Raw genomic sequence first — 21,104 nt, 5'->3', positions numbered from 1 at the left:
TTGATCAGTAAGTCTCAACCTGTTCCTAACATGCCCTATACATTAGTAGGCAGCACACATTGCTGACACTACTTTTTACATAGTGTTTTGCTCTTTCCGCAATAGGGGATTTTCAGAACCTCTCCATTTGGAGCTAAATTGTTTAGCATTTCGCCGGCACCCTTTAACAAGGATAATACGGTATGCTTAACTTGTTCTTTTACAATATTGGTATTTTCTCGTTTAGGCTACAACTTATTTATGGAACTACTAGTTAGACTAGGCCTCCTGGCACCATTGGTAAGACTTCCGATAAACATGTTTTAGAGATCTATTGTACTCTGAGAATATTCAAACATGTATCTATGATTTCTATCAGCACTGAGTTGTTGTAAGGATGTACAAAATCCTCCATCATTTTTAAACAAGTGAAAGTTTGTCTTTGACATTAGGAGTTGTTCAAAACTGAATTTTGATATATTGTCTACATTTCTTTTGTATTCCTTTAGAATTATTTAACCATTGAATGAACTATTACAGCCCCTGATGAAGAGAAATGATCTCGAAACGCGTTGGGCATATGCATATGAAAAATAAATCATCTTTGTGAACAAATTTATTTTCAAGTTGTACCTAAATCATTTGGTATGAATGCCATTGTTCCTAAATATCATGTACTTACATAGAATGTAATCTGATCACTATATTTACATTGAATTTCCCCTAGAAAATATAAATCTATTGAGCTTTCTTAGCCACAAACAGTGTGCAGGGGACGGGAGTTCCCAAAGTGGGAACTTAACTTGTCTTTATTAAGAATAAAGGGATGGGCCAGATGTTTCTCATTTTGTATGCAGTGAGAGCATCTTGTGTGTGAAATGTTCTACTGGTATGAGTAATGAGTATTTCTTTGACCCGTTTATGGGCAGGCCATAATTCCTGCACTTTCCCAGGGTATCACTGGGAAGCAGTGGCTTAGGTGTGCTAAAACAATGCATAGGAGAGCAAATGGCTTTCTACTCAATCCCTTACCCGTATCTCGGAAATCAGATGGGTGACTCAATTTGGGTTGGGGTTGGTTCATCAAATCTTTAATTTTAGCACTGCATTAAGACAGACAAAAAGAAAATGCAATGCCCATGCAACGTCAGGCTGTGTTCCCCAACCACAAAATTTCACAGTACATTGTTCTCAATGCAACGGATTGGAAGATTTCATGGCCTCACTAGGGAAGAGGTCAGTAGGGAAGAAACCAGTCTTCCCCAAATAACACGAATGACTGACTCTGTAGAGGTAGGCTAACTAGACACCCCCAGGCAGCCTTGAGGATCTGCTGCACCCTTGACTTATTGTAACTTATGTAACCCCGCAATTTCTGTAACAGCGACCCTAATGCCCAAGGGTTTGTGCGCTTTATAAATGTGAAAATAAATAAAAGCAAGTTTTGAGTCTTCATGAGGTAATCCACACCTTGAATACATTTTAAAGTTACCTCAAATGAATGATGCGAGAGAACTATTATCAACATGCTCGAATAAACTGTTGGCAGCGCAAAATTTCTCCGACTGTCCTAATGCAGCACATACAACACATACATACAACGCATACAAACGTACTTGAACGCATTGCTTGTTGCCAACTGCCTTTCTCCATTCTGCCTGCAAACAGACAATTTCAAAATTGATTTCTTTCTTTAGCGGCACTAGGCAGAACACTAATAATGAGGCCTCATTTTTCTCAAATCAACATACTCTTTACTTCTGCATTAAATTCACTTACAATTACATTTCCCATCAACATTCTTAAAGCATACAATTACATGTTTCCCCTTAAAGTCACAAATGGCGACAAACAGCCTGGTTTTACAGACCTTTACCTTGGCTCCCCCTTTTTTTTTTCTTTAGACCGTCTAGAAGCTTTTTGACGATGGTTAAAATAGCGTGGAAGGGTGGGTTCCTATTGGCCAGGGAATGGGCTCTTTTCACAGTTAATCGTTATAATACAGAGTTTTCAACTATTCTCCTTCTAGCCTGCAGTTAACTTTGTCTGTTCAAAGACGGCAGCAGTGTAGTCTTATCAACAGGAGATTAGAGTCTGCATAACAGGTGCTTATATTTGCAGTGTACGTTAGGCGTCATGGCCCTTTTCATGAACCAAGTGCAGCCTATATGTTTTATTTGTGTGTTTTGTGGAGTGGTGCATGTCCCTGCTGACTGCTTCAAAGCACTTATCGACCTTGTACAAAGCAACATTCCATTAATTGGAAAAGACGCTACAAAACATGATACATAAAACAACATATCATCTAGTAAAATAAAAACAGCCAGATGGCTACAATAAATGAGGGGACTTTAATAAAAAACATAAATGAGAACAATTATCTTAATATCGTAAAAACAAAGGAAGATGTACGTCAAAAAGCACAATTGTATGCTAACATTTCTGCCAAGGATGCATTTGGTAACAAAACGGAGATCAGTCGACAGTGTGCTCTACCAAACCTAAGAAAGCACAGCATTTCAAAGCAAAAGAGCTCCTAACAGAACCACATAGCAATGGTATAGTGAGCAGAAACACAATGATGTAATCCATCAAAACAGCACCACAAAGCTAGCATGTTCCAATAAGATAATGGAGAGGGTGTTTTGAGGAGAGGAGTATATGGAGCCAGTGATAGGCCCAGCACACGACATCGTGACCTACAACAGGGATAGGAAGACCCAAAAGTTAGGAACGCTGTGACAAACAACCCTCACGGCCCCCTCCATACTCACTCTTTCCAGTTGGACATCTGCGCCTCTGCAGTTTGGGATGGAAAATTAGAATGGAGAAAAATATGCCTCAGCACGAAACCCCCTCCCCCCAAAAAAAGGGATCCTCTCCCTTGGATCAAAAGAAATGAGGGTGACTCTACTGGAGGACAGTCCAGGAAATGGAAGGCAAGAGGACCACACTCTTGAAACCTCATGCGTGATTAACGCAGGATCTACACTATCTCAGATTCTGTTCAGAATGTTAATAATTCAGTCTAACAACATTATGTGCCAATGGCATTTAAAACATAACGGAAAACAATTCCTGAGAGTAGTTGGCAGGCTGACTGACTTATATGCAATGTTCAAAAGAAAATGCTTCAACACGTCCAAAAGCGATCCACGTTCTTGAACCAAGCACCCAACCAGCTCTCCCATGACCTACCTGCAACCCATCCAACATAAAAACTAAATCTAGGGCTCTTGATAGATGCACTCTCAAATTAACCTGGTTAAAAAAGGTGGCCTTCCATAACTTATGCAACTTATGAAAAATCCAGGTACAACTGACTGGCCTTTACAACTTTGCCCCTTGACCAGTAGAAGGAGCCATCTGTATAATTAGTGGTACTTCGAATAAACCACAAGCGTCCATGCTGAAAATGTATTTGTGCTATATGGACTTTGCATTCCCTTCTGAAAGAAGGGAACATTCTGTACTGCGGTGCATGGACTCCAGGTCCCACAGAGCATCTGTTGGTACTCAACTTCGTTCAGGCTTCGTCAGAGCACTGCAGCTCACAATCCACTGAACTTTTTGTAAACTTGGCATACCCAACAAATGCATTTTAATTTCTTCTTTCAACTGTAGTTGGCACGATTATGCATGATGCTATTGCATGTACAAATCTATGTACTGGTCATGGGCTTTCCCCTTTGGGATGAAAGCTGGCACCATGCAATGAAAATTTTGTAGGTCTGTAATTAATATCGGTAGAAATTATTCCATCTTCTTTTTTCCAACTTGAAAGATATTTCATCTGTAGTTGTACACAAGATAGTCAAACAAAAACATACACCTAAAGTTAGGCAGTCCTGTGAGCAACATAGGCGTGTCCAGGGAGTGGTCTGGGGTGGCAAGTGCTACCCCTGAAGTGTTTGCGTGTGCGTGCGTGCGTGTACTTCATGCCACTCCTGGATAAATCAGTGCCCTACTTGAGCCACTCCAGTCAAAAAGAGTCTAGACACGCCACTATGCAACATGGAGCGATTATATAAAAGCATCCTAAATGTGACGTGCAGGGTCTCATCTGCCTGAACTTTGATATCCATTGGAAGTTCGGGCTTCCCCCCTCCCCCACAATCCCTCTGTATGCAGCAAAAAAAAAACAGATTTTGACAGTGCTGCAAAGGATATACATTTAAAAGTGTGTCTATAACAGCAGAAACACAGAATTGTTTTAATTTTCTCTCTCATTTTTGTATATTGCACTGGTTATGGCTTCGAGTGCTGCTGTGCAAACGTAAACCATTATCAAACCTTTTTGAAATCCTTATCACCTCCTCTGAACCTTGAAGATTATGCAGTGGCTCTCATAATAAGGGCTCCACAAACTTTATCAGGCCACCAGGTCCCGATGGGTTGTCTCCATTAGCCTACAAGATATCCATCTAGTTAGGCATTAACAGTATGACCATTACAACAATTGTTTCCCGTCCTGCATAACAAGCATGAGATGAACTCATTCTTGGTGTGCAATGCATTTTTGTTTTAAATTTGGTTATCTTCTTTTCCCAGATGTGTACTGAAGCGGCCCTAAATTGCAGTAAGTGTTTCATAAAAACCCTTGCTAAATACATTTGGACTCTATAGGGCTCACAGACGATGTGGAGCATTATTGAGCCAATTGCCCACATAAGGCTTGTTCCCATTCAGACTACTGCAATTGACCTACATCAGACTTCTGCCGAAATCTATACAAATATTTGAATGACTAATACTATGTAGTCCATCTCAGTCATCCACCTCATGCTATCCACCTCATGCTGTCCAACTGCATTTCCCCTGCCATGAAATAAGTGAACACGCTGCCTGAAATGCAAAACACTGAAATGAAGGCACCTTTTTTGGCACACAATTTGGATGACAGTCATGCTCATCTTTATCTGCCTACAGCGCCCCCAATTCAACACTAGAGGCCAACATTTGTCTTTAATTTGAAACACAGGATATTTGTCTCTTCCATGCTTTGAAAGCTAACAAAAATTAGAATATGACATGAAGTAACCTTACAAAGAAACAAACTTTAACACGTTAAACTTTATTTTTTGTTCACAGAACCAAACTGCAATGTGTGAGTGTTCGATAAACCCCCCCCCCCCCGAGGAACCAAATGTTTATTTTGGAGAAACACGCATCAAGGTTTTTTTGAAACATGTATTTTTGATGTGAAGCAACATCAAAAAGGTTATCTAAGATAATAAAACACCAACAACACCAACAATTTGAAACAAAGAATGAATCAATGATTATTTTTGCAACAAATAATTGGAATTCTTTTTGGAGGCGCAGATGAAGTATTTGTGTTTCAACTTCTACAATTTGCTGGCTTCCCATCAGGTGAGGTGCAAACATATTAGTTAAAGTAATCTTTAGAATCATGGTGCCTACTACTACAACTTGTACTCTGTACTCTTGTACTTGCAACTCTCTGCCATGGAAAACAGGTTCCAAAATGACCACTGTGATCCGAAAAGGGACCTAGTACCTTTTCTATTTTTATGGCAGAAGACATTTTTTAAAACTTTTTTTTCACCACAGGCGATGAATGCCCAATCGTGCCTGGAAAAGACGGATTGTGATTGATCAATCTGACTTTCACGGGTGTGAATACAATATTCCCTTGAGATGGCTGCAAACGCAATGGTACCACTACCAGTAAATTCCTTGAAAAAATCTGTAATGCTACATCCAAACAAAATGACTCACGTATCAATTGGAACATTATCCTCACTCAAAGGCAAATCTGAGTAAATTCTTGGTGTTTTGTTAACAAGTAAAAAAAAAAAAATTCAGAATATAGCCATGTGGAGGTTTGCCATTTTGGTACAAGTCAATTTAAAATGTAAGTGGAGGTAATGGAGGAATGCATTTCACAAGTATCCCTGGCTCACAATGTTTAGCATCCAAAAAGCAAGAGTGATTTGGATAGAGCACTCAAGCTTCCCATTCCAATCAGTAAGAAACCATTTAGTTCTGTTTTTACTTCCAATCCTGGGATTTCTTTGTACAAAAATGTAAAACTGAAAATCAAGCTATAATTCCCAGAATTCCAAGAAAGGAAAAAACACAGTAATGGAGAGCTTTTTCACACATGAAACTGGGAAACTTGAGACCTCTATTGGGGCACAGACCTAATGAAAACTCATGATGCTACGTTCAGGTTAGCCATTCAGTCTTACTTAGGAGAGATAATAAGTGCAATCATCCTCATGGTCAGACTAACAAACAGCAGTAGAAATTAATACACTTTAGCTGATAGACCTACAGGATCCAGACGCCCGCATCAACATTAAGCAGGGCAAACCATTATGGGAATCAGGTAGAATGTTATCCCTGAATTTGCGTTCATTTGTGATCTACATACCAAGCACACCCTAAACTTAATGACTCTGCAAGCCATCAAGAATACCTGGCACCCACTGAGTTATGCACAAGCATGGTCTCCAAACACACATCCTTCTTTGAGCACACTTTTCACGTTCTCAACCTTTTTCAAACATGTATTCTTCTACACTTTGTGCTCACAAAGCCCTCTATTAGTCTTGGTGTGGAGGTTTACAAAGAGGTGAACACTGGACGCACTTCACAGTTAACACAGGGCAGGATGGAGGTAGGCACCCATAGAGGGAACACATGGGTCTGGAAACTAGGTAGCAAAGCCACATGGTTGAAAAAACCTGTACCTTTTATGTTGCTACTTACGTACACAGTGTTTGTGGGCAGCTTAACATTATGGACTATCTAATACCATGCTAATTTTCCGCTGTGCATACAAAACAACAAAGGAGCACTGCATCAATTATTGAGGAGCAGACAACCACAGAAGGGCATGCCTAAGTCTTCAACTCCCATCGGCTTTAAAAAACAAGAAATGCAAGGAGCCTACTAGGCTTTCTTGGGACACTCAAGGAGGCAAACCGGTAGATGAGGAACTTAGGGTACAATCATTACGTCTAATTTCAAATCAATGCCAACAATAAAAGCTGTATTATTTAGGTTGAGAAATCTCTTTCCTGACTTTTATTAGCAATGACTGCCTACAAGGTGCCAAAGGACACGTCCGAAAATGAAAAGAGAAGGAGGCAGTATGGACATGATTGCCAAAAGCTTTGGTCCTAAAGCCTCTACTGTTAATTAACATGGCTGCCATGCTTTTGAGTTACGATGTTGAATGGATTTAAGCACAATTGCCTGGAGCATTCTAGATTGGGGCGACAAGGGACATGGTCTTGGGTGTCCACATAGCGTGGGTACATTAGTTCATTTTGGTGTCACGGAATCGAGAGGTAAGCAAAGCCACATTTGCAGAAACTCAGAAAAGCAAGAAATCTTATTAATAAAGTTTGTTTGGCGACTGCTCAAAGAAAGGGAAACACTTTGGAAGGTAAGGCTAGACACTGCAGATATCAGAGGGAAGTCGATGTAAAAATGCACTCAATTTAACCTGAACAGTAAAACATCACAGTTATTTTGAGGGTTGTGACCAATCCAATCCTTTCTGGCCACACTTTGATCAGGTTGGAGAAATCACACTACTGTGTAGTCATATTGCGAACTCCAAAGGTATATGTGGATGCAGCTTTTCTATTTTATTGTGGGCATTTATGAAGGCCAGACCAAAGGCCAGTTCTAACCCAACAAGGCAGTGTAGACTTTTGAATAGCTAAGTGGCACTATGACAATCAAGGTTACACATGTAGGTGCAGGTGCTGGGACCAAGTAGTGCATGACAAAGCAGGGCAAATAATCCATGGGACTGGTCAGCAGTTTAAAGTATGCTGGGTTTAAAGTTTTGACAATCACAGGTTTTGAAAAAACTCCCTTTGTCAATACATTACTAAATAAAAGTAAATTACGCGTTGGGTGATCCAACGATCAGAATACTCCTAAAGACAGCTTCTGGCCCTTGGCAGTATCTGCTTCGAATCCCAAACGCAGAGCCTCAGACAGCCTTCAAGCCATGCCCAGTTGTAAATGTGACCTTTTGCATTTCAAACGGAAACATTTTCCAATTGTTTGGCATGTTGCTGATATTCCAAAACCACATATTGATTTCAGACTGGGTGAGTTAATAGTGCAAAACCAACAGCTTGCTTTAAGCTCAACATCCCTGGCCAGTGCCCACAACCCAAGCAATGAAAGCAGCCAATAGCTGATCCAGAGTTGGTTTCAGCAGTTTTAAAATGCTCACTGACCTTCATAAGCCTGATGAACAAGGTTAAAAAGCTGTTCAGCTTGCTTTTTCAGCTCAGGATCTCTGTGCTTGTCAGGATGATACAACATGCACAGCCTGCGGTAGGACGCCCGGAGTTCTTCCTGAGTGGCCTATGGGAAGGAAACACAAAACATATTCAATTATAGCAGAATCAATGCTGTTTCTACGATGTAGTCATCGAAAATCAGCACAGAAATTTGGAAGCTGCCATTCACTATTCAGCACGTTCAGCTATTCTGCAGACCACGTTTAATTATGTTGTGCAACCGTGCAATTTTAAATGAAGAAAACAGTCTCTAGCAAACGCGGTCTCCTTTGCTGTTTGTATTTCTCTGAATCACAATCTTGCTGACTTCCCAACTCTTCCCCATCTGATAACATTAATCATTTTAAGATCATTTTAACCCCAGAAGAACGAGATGTTTGAGGACATAGTGTCCTAGTGAGAAGGGTTTGGAGGAGCTTATCCCCGTCAATGCCCCGGTCTATGTTCTGGATGACTTGCTTAAAGTCTTGGAACAAGTCTATTTTGCAGCCATTGCAATATTGAACCTTTTAGCATCCTTTGATACTATTAAATATCGAGTGCTGCCGTGAAAATTGCCTAGCATTGCAGTCATCTGGGTGACACATCTGAAGTGGTTCAGCTCACAACTGCAAGGCAGGCCCAGACAAGTTTCCATGTCTGCTTTTCAGATGGAGCATGGGTGAACGTGGTCCATCTTTTTGTTGAATATAGATGTTTTGCTTCTTGATAGCAACAAGATCACACCCAAATCTATAAGGATAAACACCCAAATCTAGGTCATTGGCAGGCAACCTCGAGAGAACCTGTGAGCCAGACTCCAGGAGAGCCTGCTTGGCAAAAGGGTGGTGATAAATCGTCAGAAGTTTAAGCCTGACAAAAAAAATGACTGATAATCTTACTATATATGAACCACTGACGTTTGAGTTAAGAGGTTTATGAGCTACGACTGATCAGAGTAATGGGATTTATCCCCGGCCTGTAAGTATCCTAGCTCAATGAGCACAGTTTAATATATGCTAAATGTGTGCACAAGCTGCATCTCGAGATCCAGAATGAGCGCAGATTTCAGCAGCTTGAATATTTAAACACATCTTAGAATTTAATTATGTAATTTTGGAACTCTGGGATTAACTGGGTTTTATCTTGAGCCAATTCAATTTAGCAATAATTAACTTAATTTTATGGCTGGGGTCCGAGCACCTGTAGTCTGTTTGCCTCAATTATTTTGTCAAAAGCCAAGCATGCATCTCAGAGGGTGTGTACCTTCTTGAATCGCAGCACCTGAGGTACGGAATTCGCCAATCCACAAACACCTACATTACTGTATTAAAAGACAAACACCATACAAATCAAATTAATAAAGGGCTCAGGAGTAGCGACACACATGGGACACTTTTTGGGTGACTTGCACCCAATAAAGTGGTTTCTAAATAATATTTAAACTAGATTTAAGTTTTTTCCAAACAGTGGTGCACACCCACATCTCGGTATTCAATAAATGTGATGGATCCTATCAGAGGGGTTACCCATTTTCTGTGGTTATTCAGTGTGTCCCATTACCTAAGAGCTGAAGATGGAGGATGGGAATGCAGGAGGAAGCCAATAATGACTCTACTTAATCCAGGGCCAGCTACCATCACCACCTCCTCATAAATTCGACTGAAGCCATCCTCTACCTACCTTCAAGCCCACTCACAGTCCTTCACCAGTGGGTGCGCTTAGGGAGTAGTGGCAAGAGTGCTGCAGCAGTCACCATTTAATCTGCAAAGCTTGTAACTATTTAGCTCCAGATTATTCCCTAGGAAAGCCTGTCTATCTTTACACTTCAACTCCTGGTGCAATACAAGAGAGAGTGTGAGAGAGAGTGAGTGTGAGAGAGAGTGAGTGTGAGAGAGAGAGAGAGTGAGTGAGAGAGAGTGTGTGTGTGTGTTTGTGTGTGTGTGTGTGTGTGTGTGTGTGTGTGTGTGTGTGAGAGAGTGATAATAGACCAAACGTTAGTTTGCATCTCATGTGCAAGTTGGCTTTGCAACAAAATATGTGCTGGCTCCTGCTCACAGTACCAGGTTCAATAATCAGAAGTTGCTTTCAGCCCTTGACCATCAAATCTTTATTTCGACCCCTGCTAAAGTGGCGTAGGTTTACTAACGGAGGCAGAATTAATTCTGGGAGAGTAAGCAGGCGTGTACGCATCTGTCTGGTCAGCAGAGAGCGAAATAGTTAATTAGTTCAGTACTAGAAAGTTGAAGTGTATTTCCCCAAACAGGAATGCATCAATCATCTGTTCAATTTGGAACAAAAAGCTGTACTTCTCTGCACTCCATCATCCACAGTGAACAGGAATGATCAACCACCAAACATCGACCCAGAATCGGACACTTTTAGTGCTGCATCCACCACAGCCCACTGTTAATCTACAAGATGACCTTGAAACGGAACTGCACTTCATAGCAATGTACCTGTCATAGTGCACTGTGCTGGTCTATTGGAAGGCAGGGAATGACATGAACCTTACATGTGCCTGACATTGGGAGGCTGGTACCATTCAGTCAGATATTTATCTCCTACAATGCATTGTAGAAGTAAACGTGAAGGCATGAAACTGGAAAATAATGTTTCAATGTTCACTATAATGCTATGCTGGATAACGTGGTAATCTGAAAAGATGCCTTATGATCTCAAATCATAGTATGAGTGCATCCCTTGCCTAAGGTAAACATATGGGCTACAGGGAGTACTTTATGAGTCTGTTAGGTGTTTTGGCAAGGGACGCCAAGAAGCAGAGTGCACTCGCTGCGTGGATTTCCATTTACATAGGCTCTTTGGATGTCTTATTTCCAATTTTAAATACATTTTCATTGAATAGGAAATGCCTACCAGCTGATCCTTACTTCAAAATCCTAGTTCTTCACTTTGATCCATTTCATATCGTGAAATATATTGGAGGGTGGATCGTGTTGCGGTCTACCTGTCTTCTGTCACTTATCCAATTCTCTGCAGCTGAAACGTTGGCACTGTCCAAGTCAATCCTGGCTCTTAATGTCTCCCCTTCTCCGGTCATGTCAGTGACAGTGCAAACTCCTGTGAGTAGACTCTCCTCCCTTAGTGCCAGATGGTTTATGTAGAACAGTCATAATTTGCTTTAAGAAGTCGAGGTGGGTCTGGTGCCCATCTCTTTTTGCCATTTTATAACAGGCACCTCCACTGGTGGCCTGCAGGGCAGTAGGAGAATTCCCAATTGAGACAGACCCGCAGGTTGGACAGAGTACAGTTGTAGAGAAATCAAGAAGAAGCGTACTGTTCTGATGGAAAGTAACAGCAGTCTAAAAAAGTGACCCAGAATAGCTATACCACCCATCAATATCCAGACAATGTAATCTGCACATTTAGCTTACATATTACACTTCTGCTAATAATTGATCCCAAAGAAACGAAAGAAGGATCAGCCCAGCAAACTCCCTTTCCCTGCCAAAGTCACATTCCCTACTTCCCAGCCACCTACACACTTATGCGTCTACTGTACCAAATCAGAGTGCACATGTTTCTACTTAAGATGACGTATCGTGCTCCGGCCAGGGGTATCCAAACTTTAGTTTGCATAAGAAAAGAGGGAACGAATAGAGGTTGGGAAAGACAAAAAGGGTGGAAGGGACACAATGGGGGAAGAATGTAATGTGGTATTATGGGTGCATGTCAGTCCTGTTAGGTGGACCATAGGCATATAATGCAGAAAATGTGCAAGTCCTTAAGTGTGGTCGCTCTAATGCTGAGCAGCAAAACAGGGACCACACAAAAATGGCAGGGGAGCCAGTGCAGACCCGCTCTACTTCCCTGGTAGTGCCCTCCCTCTTCCAGGCAGTTTTGTGAACCACAAGTAGCCCACCAGCAGTGCACTGAATGGTCTCTGTCTAAGGTCAATCTGTTGCCTGTGGGCCAGCTAATCGGGGCATCACTTCGGAACAAAGAGCGTGTGCAGTGTCCCCAGGCAGAAAAAGCAGATTGGCATACAGAGACTCCCCACCGCAAACTTTGGCAGGACAACAGTGCTAAAATCTATGAACAAAACAATTCCTGACGTCCAGCGTGACGTCATCAAGCCAGCGGCAGCAATCAAGGATGAACTCTAGAATAGACATAAATTAGCTGTAATCTTCATCAGCAGTGTTCAGTGCCTTAACCTCAACTCACCATTTAAGTGCTGGCTTCAGATCTAGGGTTTGCCTACACTTTGAATACCATCAGGGCCCTTTTAGCCCCTTATCCTTCCGATGTTGATTAACAGAGTCATTCAACTGTTGAAGAACACGGATTATTGAAGTGCTTAAAAGTGGGATGACTCTGCCATTAATTACTTCATAAAGACGTGGTATTGTTATTACTGATGTGGCTTCAAGGCGGGAGAGGTTGCATTTCTGCTTTTAAAAAGAAATAAGCTCAGGAGTATATGGGGTGGCGCAGTTATTTCCTGCCTAAAAGCTGCCCATTATGATAAGTAACATCAGTGCTCAATTTGTGGGGGTGTTTTTGCCAGGGCTCAGCCCCATCACTTATTTCTGAGCCCTGGCACTTATTGCCTCAGACTCACTTTGATTATGGTGTGGCGTTTTGGCAAATTTATTATTATAACTGCCAGCCACATAATAAACACCTATAGAATCAGATTAAAATGTAAATGATGATGGGGCATGGCTACAGGGCCATGTAGGGAGACGTGTTCCCGGAGGAGCTCCAGATGATCCTGTAATGATCCGCATCAATAGTGCACAAGGTGGTGCCCATGACAGTTGAAAATACATGTGCATGCACATGAACATACAGAGCGTGATTTCAGAAGGTCAGGGGCTCATAAAACGTAAGGATTCTGCAGTCCTGAACTGAACGAAGATCGCGGTGGCCCACGGAAGTAAAGATACAAAATGGCGGACGAGTGAAGAACAAAGGGACTGAGAGGAGGACCCACCTTCAAGGCTACGGTGCAGAGGAGCGCTAGAGAAGAGTGAAATAAGAGACCCCCGCCGTGGCTCTGAAATGCACTGCAAGCTCATGGTGGCATATTACAGCAGGAACGAAGTGCCGAGGTTGAGACAGCCAGGTGTACATAGTCCCCGAAATGCACATGGACAGTGCAGCGAACTGCTTGACCCCGTGGCCCGAGTACCGGCAAGTGTAGCGGTTACCCATGGCTGGAAGCGGCGCGCATGAAAGCATTTCGGTGAAGCGGTGGCAACAGCTGTGTGGCTATTGCAGTCAGTGATCGAGGAACGCAGACACATTGTTGCATACGGATACCCAGGGAACGGGCACAGTGCTCGGTGCGAGCATTGGAAGGTATCAACAATACATGCTACGCATTCCAGCAGAGTGCGACACTGTACCACCGACACTTGGAGCCCACGGGAAGGAAAGGCTGGTAAGGTCGCGCACGACAGTGAAGGAGGATTCCCTCATGGAATAGAACAAAGGGACAGAAAGGAAGAGTGGACCATGGCATTACGGATTGCAGAGACAGGGTGCAGGCACAAGTGCGGAAAAAAGGAGCCCCACTGCGGCTCTGAACAGTGATTCGGGTGCATTTGGGAAGGACCCGGTAACGTGGTAGACCACGGAGCACACAAACCCCAGAACGAACGGAGACTATACCATGAGCCACTAAGCTTTGCAGCTAAGCACGGTATGTACAGAAGCCGATCGCAGCTGAGGGAGACACGTATTCAGCATTGGGGTGAAAACATGATAACAGCTACACAGCCATCGCGGCCGGTGTAGCAGAAGCACCAGACCAGACACAGAGAACAAAGGGACACGTGGATAACAGGCGCGGTGTCCTCCAGGAACCAGGGCCTGCAGGGCCGTATAGCGAAGTGCTTGCTAGCGGGCATTGCAGAGCCCGACGTGCACAAATGGCAGCATCCAGGTGCACCGCGCACCGAAATACTTGGACGGCCTAATGACTGGCGCGGACCCTGCAGCCCGAACGAAGAAGCGGCTTTGGCATCCCAATGCGGGATGAGGAGCATGGACATTCCGTCACTTAATCACACGTCCGGGGCTGCAGAGACAGCAGTCTGCAGATGAGCGCGGATCAGGGGGCACATCGGCAAGATGAGAAATGAAGCAGGGGCCTATTTAACACAAACTTGTTTCTCAGGAGATCAGAGAAGCGAGCTCACGAACTGTGCTCAGCCGGTGCCTCCCTCACCTGGTCTTGTCAGCTGGGTCCTAAACAAAGGGCTCACAACACTGTCCTACCCCACGGTAGATCAGAGAGTATCTTGCCAATGGAAGGACACACACTAGGAGGGGATCCTGAATGAAAAGGGGTGCTGTGGTGTTATAGGCACAGACTGAAAAGTGGAGACAAATACCCCAAAAGGCCTCAAACACCTTGCGTGCACTACACAGAGAGGGTGGGCATAAAGTGTGCGACACATGTGGACTACACACGGAGAGTGGGTGAACTGGTTTGGGCCTGCAGCCTGCCTGGACACAAGGGGCCTGGTCTGGATGGTCCACAGTGCGGGCGGTCGCCAGATCGGAATGCAGCCTTACATCCCTACGTGGGAGGACACAACCCACTCCAGTAGCGCACAAGTTGCTCCAAGACTCTCTCTGCGTGGCCTGTCCGGACCCTGGTGATAATAGCCATCTAATCCCACTGAGGCTAGCTAGTGGCGAGGCTCGCCCACGAATCTGTGGCACGACGCCATGTCCAACAAACCTCTGAGAGCAAAAGGCAAGCAACCCACGTTAGACGAATACGCCAGGACACCACCGGGCCCGGAAGGTGCCAGGAGTAAAGACAAAATCCCAGCTGGAAGCGCAGCCACCATGGGAACTAACCAGGAGGTCCTAGCAGCGATCGCGGACCTGAAAGTGGCTTGGGAGACCAAATTGGGACTGGCTATGACCGAACTGAAGGCAGCTTCGGTGCAATGCAAGAGGAAGTGAACCTTCTCCAGCAAGATGTCAGGTCACTGGTGGAACGCGCTGAAAATTTGGAAAAAGAGGTGAGCCCGAACACAGCGGACTGTAAAACTCATAAAGCAGACCTTCATGCTCTAGTGCAACGCATGGGCAACCTAGAGAGCAGGGCAGAAGAGGCGGAAGGATGCGCCAGAACGAACAACATCTGCATTGTTGGCTTGCCGGAGGGAGCTGAGGGACCCAACCCTACGGAGTTCATTGAATCCATGCTACTGCAGGAAATAACTGGAGGACTGTTATCCCAGGGGTTCGCGGTGGAAAGGACGCACAGAGCCCTGATGAGGAGGCCGGCCCCGGGCAACCCCCCTAGGCCGGTGATTGCCAAGATCCTGAACTATCGAGACCGGAGAAGGATCCTTTAACACTTTCGGAAGGGCGGCACAATACAAAGAGGAATGGCAAATATAACCGCATACCCAGATTATACCTTGTTGGTACAACGCAGCCGCATGAACTTTGGGACGGTGAAGAGGAGATTGCGTGAAGCAGGCCACAAGTATATGTTGCTCTACCCGGCGAAGCTGAAGGTGTTCCACAAAAACAGAACCTTGTTTTTCGAGTCTCCGGAAGAGGCGATGGAGTGGCTCGAAACGCAGAGCTGCCTCCAGGAATCGGACATCCGGACAGGAGAAGGTGATGGAAGAGATAAGTAAGCTGTGTATGCTGCACCGTGGGGGTTGCAGCCCAAGACTATTGATTATTGTGCAAGTTGTAGCTCATGGACGGGCTTGATCAGCTTATAATTGGATATGATACGTGAGCACCGAGACTGAACGCATTATGGGAGCCTCGCAGAGCTAGTCCTCATACCCCCATTTAGAGTAGTTTAGTTAGGTCACTGGCAGTCCAGTGACACCCTGCTGGGCTTCTATTCTCGGCATACCGAGGCAGAACCAAACACGGGGTCGCCTGAGATCCAGGGATGGAGCTGGGCATTTGTTGGGGATGTGAATGGTGGGGGGGAAGGATGGGGTGTTGTGTTGGGGTTTGAAGTTGGGAAGTGGGGGACAGGGATGTTTGTTTGGAGGGAAGGGGTTACGAACCAAAATGTGAATCTTAGTAGGCGGGTGGTAGCGGGGAGATGGAGGACGGGACATCGTATCCATGGCGTCGGGGTGCCTTAGAGTGGCTACCTGGAACATCGGGGGCCTCAATAGCTATTTGAAGCGGAACAAGGTGATGATGTACCTGAAAAGGATGAGGATTGATGTTGCATTTGCTGGAGACTCACCTCACCAGGGAGAAATTGGAGGTGATCAAAAGGAAGTGGAAGGGGTGCATGGCGGGAGCCACATAGTCGGCCTACGCTAGAGGTGTTATCACTTGGGTGGCACCGCACATGCCATTTCAGCTGCTTCAGGCTACGGGAGACCCGGAAGGCAGAATGATCGTTATGAGGGGTATTGAAGGCAAGCGTCCCCAACCAGCACGATCCTCCCCGCAATGAGAGACAATGACGGACTCTCCCAAGTCGGGAATAAAGCCAAGACAGAGTGCGGGTGAGCTTAAATGGGAGTTTATCAATCAGAATAGGGCATGCAAAGAACTCTGCAAACTCCGAGAGCGCTCTGTCTGACAATAGCAAAGACAGGCGTATATATTTACAAAAAACGTCATAAGAACCTACATACTATAGGGGGCACAAGTTCAATGGGATTGGGTGGTGATGACTAGCTATAGGTGCTGCTGCAATATGGTTGGCCTTGGCTGGAGGACGTCACTGGTCGGCCTCGTGGGTTGGGCTGGGCCTGGCAGGTTGGCTGAGTTCATCCGGGCGGTGTTGTTGTGCCATCGCGGCCAGTGTCAGAGATGAATGTCTTTTCCTGACTTATTTGCCCTAGGCCATGCACACCGCAGTCATTCAGTCATTGCAATATTATCTTCTTTAGTAAATCTTCCAATAGGTTATTCTACAGGTTAATGCAACACAGGAGGAATGCACCTTGTGAGGGGTCTGATGGTAATATGTCAGGACATGGTTACCAGTGTCCTGTTGACCGGGGCCATAGGTCGAGGTGCTAAGCTTCAGGGCCTGGGACGGGCGGTACAGGTCTTTCTGTCTTGTTATAAGTTGTTATGGATGTGCCGCTGTGTGTTGTCAAAGTATTGGGTGTCCTGATTGCACAGGGCCATAAGTCTAAGATGATCCGGTGGGTTGCGGGGTTTACGAGGGGGCGCCTGTGGAAGTGTGTGTTCAGGCCAAGGTTTACTGCTGTGCTGTAAATAATGCAGGTGGCGGGCCGTGGCCTTGGGTGCTGCAGAGGGGGCTACAAATCTTTGAAGCGGCTCCAGTCTGGTTGGGGGAGGTGGATCAGTGCGGCGCGGGCCTCGGCTCCCTTGTTTGGCAGTCTTCGCAGGGTGGGAGAGGGAATGGCCTTGCACATATTCACAAAAGGTATCTTCCTCGTATGTTGCCGACTTTAGGTAAAAACATCACAAAGATTTGAACACTCTATAATACTTATTCAAATCACTTTATTACATGCATTTCAACTTTGCTGGATGTGTCTCGATTATATCCAGTCTGAGCACCTTATTCGTACACTATGTTTTAACAACTACAGTATTTAGTTATATGCATATACATTTGCAGTAAGTGAGGTAGTAGTAAGGTTGGTGGAGTACATAGAAAATGACCCGCCACTGTACGTGACGGTGGTGGCACATAAGGGGCTTAGACATACACACATGACAAGTACATTCTCGCGCATCCTTCACATGAGCCCTTGGTATGGTTACATTCGTCTTCTCGTGTACTCTAGCAGCATTAGTTCGGTTATGGCGCAAAACCATGGAGTGTAAGTTTCCCAGTGATACACGTAACAAATAGATCCCTGGAACGCTCCTTCATTATTAGTACCCAACTGCAGTGATGTGGGCTCGCCATTGCTTATATCATGGAAGCATGCTTTCTTATGTTTATACATTTTACAGGTTTTTGTAATATAAGAGATTTTGTGGAGAAAAGCATACTTTGCAAGTGGTCTTGGCATTAATATGTAGAGACTTTCTGCCATCTGATGACCATTTTACCGTTCTTTTCATCGCCCAGGCCTGCTGGCCGGGTCATGCTGGGAGCGATGATACACTGCAGAAGGTGAACTGTTACAATGTTAGTATCTTATGCTAGCTCATGTCCGTCTTGTTCGTGGGAACGGGCTCACAGCGGATCTGCCAGGGTGCTGCTGCAATAGGGATAACTTAAACTCTCCGAGGGTGGGGGCCGCGCTACAGTGCGCTGAGCTCACACCATCTTTAGTAGACAAAATGGTTTCTGAGGCCTAGCTAAATTCAATACGTGCGGGCAATGTCTTCAGCAGGTGAGCCATCCACCACCTGGGCCCTGGTGGTAAGGAGGGGACGCCCGATGAGCCATGGCCCTCACCTGGGGTGGAGGTGTAGGCAAGGGGGGTCTTTTGGACCACTCCTCCCCTACATTTCCCCCCTTTCGTTACTTAAGTAACGAATACTTTAAGTCCTCCAGCCTTCTACATTCTGCTTCGTCCATCACTGCCTCGTCCCATGCAGGTGTGCCTTTTATGGGCATCCATGCTCTGCACACCCCCCGTAAGCTTTCCCCTCTTCTGGCATATTCATCTGGGGTACAAGTCAGGTATATACATCCGCCATCTCCCGCCAAATCTACCCACACCTCCTGGTACCATTCTAGTACACGGGGCTCTCTAATGGTGGTGTGCCATGCTTTATCTATGATATCTTTGTCGTGATAGATAGGCACTAGCTGATATCTTGGTGTGTCATCTGTTCCTGTTTGTACCTGCACTTCCTGCATGTTTTGCATTGTCCCACGGGTGTTGCCCATTGTCACCATCATCATTGCACCATTTGGTACAGCGTTAGCACAAACTCGAAGACCCACCTGGCACAGGCAAAAAATTAAAAGGAGGAACACCACAGCTGGCATCAAAAACTTCACAGTCGTTCCAAGCCATGAGGGGACCCAGGAGAAGATGTTATCGAACCACGTGCTGTCTTCTGCTCCACCTTCCATTTTCATTTTTTCTCCTAGGTTGTGGACTGCTTCGATCACATGGGACAGGGAGCCGTTCTCTGCGTCTTCAGAAGGTACGAAAGTGCAGCAGGCACTTCCTATTTTTCGGCAAACACCTCCATCCATCGCCGTCAACAGGTCCAGGACATACCTGTTTTGCATGGTCATCAGTCGTAAAGCCCTTAGTTCCACTTTTATTACGTTGAACCCTTCTTCAGTGTCGTTTGCCAGTTGGATCAATTCCCAGCGTGTTATCTGGAGCCATTTTGCGTTTGCTCTTGCTTGGACACTTGAGACGAGTGAGGCAAAGAATGTTTCTGCTGAGCTGAATAATCGATATTTGTCTGGGATCTGAGCCAATAGTTCTGATGATTCCTTTGATATGTAGTTTGATGCACGCCTGTTTCGGGGGGAAGAACCTCTCCCTTGTTTCCGGAAGACAGGACATACATTTGTGACTCCGCAGTCGGCTGGGCTGCACTCTGTTGTATGCGTTCCTGTGTCTTTTTGCTTCCATCGATGTGGCTTTCTGGTATTACCATTAGGGCTGAGTGCAGAGTGGCCATTGAGCAGCTGCCACTCCATGACGGGGGAAGGTGCAGGTATGCCTCGTTGCCGCATACCCAGTACGTGTCCATCAGGGCCGCTGTCCCTTTTCTCAGATCTGGGATGGTGAGGGTTTTGTTACAGTTCTTGTTTGTCCCCATGGAGGTTTTCCCCTTTCCTTTAAAACATAATTCATAGTCTATTTCGTTCTGTAGTTTGAAGGGTTTTTCAATGGCGGTTACCCAAGATAGTTTTGAAATGTGTTCCTTCCACACTGGTGTGCATGTTTCTTCTATCCACTGCAATTTCTCTGGTGCCAAACCTCTCAGTGCTTCAGCTTTACACATTACTTCTTCATCCTTCCACTTGTCCGAAAAAAATGTCCCTTGTATTACAAAAAACGGTTCCTCCAAACATACCACCCCTGCCGTTTTTGGGTAGCAAGTTTTCTCATTCTGCAGCATTTGAAAAGTAACTTCATGTGCCTGGAAGGTGTTCTTAATCCTGCATAACGTGAGATGAAGGAGACATTGGGCATCTATAATTGGCAACTCTTTGGGTAGCAATACTTTGGGTGTACCTGAAGCGTGAGGAATGAGGGAGCAGACATAACAGCTCTCGTTTGTTGTTTGTTTAGCTGTGGCACTCATATCCGCATACCATTTATTTGTCTGGTGGGGGTGTCGTGGGTCTTCCATTTTATCTAGTCCTAACCCATAGTACTCATCATACCTCCTTCCCCCCGCGTCCCTTTTTCGTCTGTTGTTCTTGTTCCTCATGTACTTCCCAACTTCCTGGGCGAGGGATAAAATAGACCCCCCTTTCTCATTCCCGCCCACCTTGGCCCATGCATCATATAATATTTCGTGTATTGCTAGCAGCTTTTCCTTTTCGTCCCTGACGTTATCTTGCAGATTGTTTTTTAGTATGGGGGCAGGCTGGGTGGTGGGGGTGTTATACAACCATGATATGGCAGACGGGTTCCGGTCATTTAAACTGCGGGCATTGTAATTAGATATCCCGGGTGGAGACACTGTTGTTTTGCATTCCACCCTGTGGCTCTTTCTTTTGTAAGATGACAGCACTGGATGGTGTGGTATGATAACCCCATACAAGTTTAGTTCCGTCCCACACCAGAAAATCACCTTCCCTAGTATTGACACTTGCAGTTGTATTGGTCCCAGTAGTGCTGTTAATCCCAGTGCTGTTAATCACTCCCCCCTCGTTCATCTCGATGGAGATGAACGCTACAAACCAATATGTAACCAGGCCAAACATTAGTATAAAAAACAACGTAATGCACACAG

At 45.0% G+C, this 21,104-nt stretch overlaps 1 protein-coding gene across 1 annotated transcript in view; it reads right to left on the bottom strand.

The window, feature by feature from the left end:
- DNAJC11 (DnaJ heat shock protein family (Hsp40) member C11) overlaps positions 1 to 21,104 on the bottom strand; it is a 1,722,882-nt gene that overhangs the window by 1,563,034 nt on the left and 138,744 nt on the right. The window contains exon 2 of the mRNA XM_069610417.1: positions 8,211 to 8,340. Within this exon, the coding sequence (XP_069466518.1) occupies positions 8,211 to 8,340 (130 nt within the window). The remainder of the gene's footprint in view (positions 1 to 8,210; positions 8,341 to 21,104) is intronic.

The sequence above is a fragment of the Ambystoma mexicanum genome, chromosome 8 (genome assembly GCF_040938575.1).
Source record: "Ambystoma mexicanum isolate Mex_15411 chromosome 8, UKY_AmexF1_1, whole genome shotgun sequence".
NCBI lineage: Eukaryota > Metazoa > Chordata > Amphibia > Caudata > Ambystomatidae > Ambystoma > Ambystoma mexicanum.
This window is presented reverse-complemented; position numbering and strand designations above follow the sequence as displayed.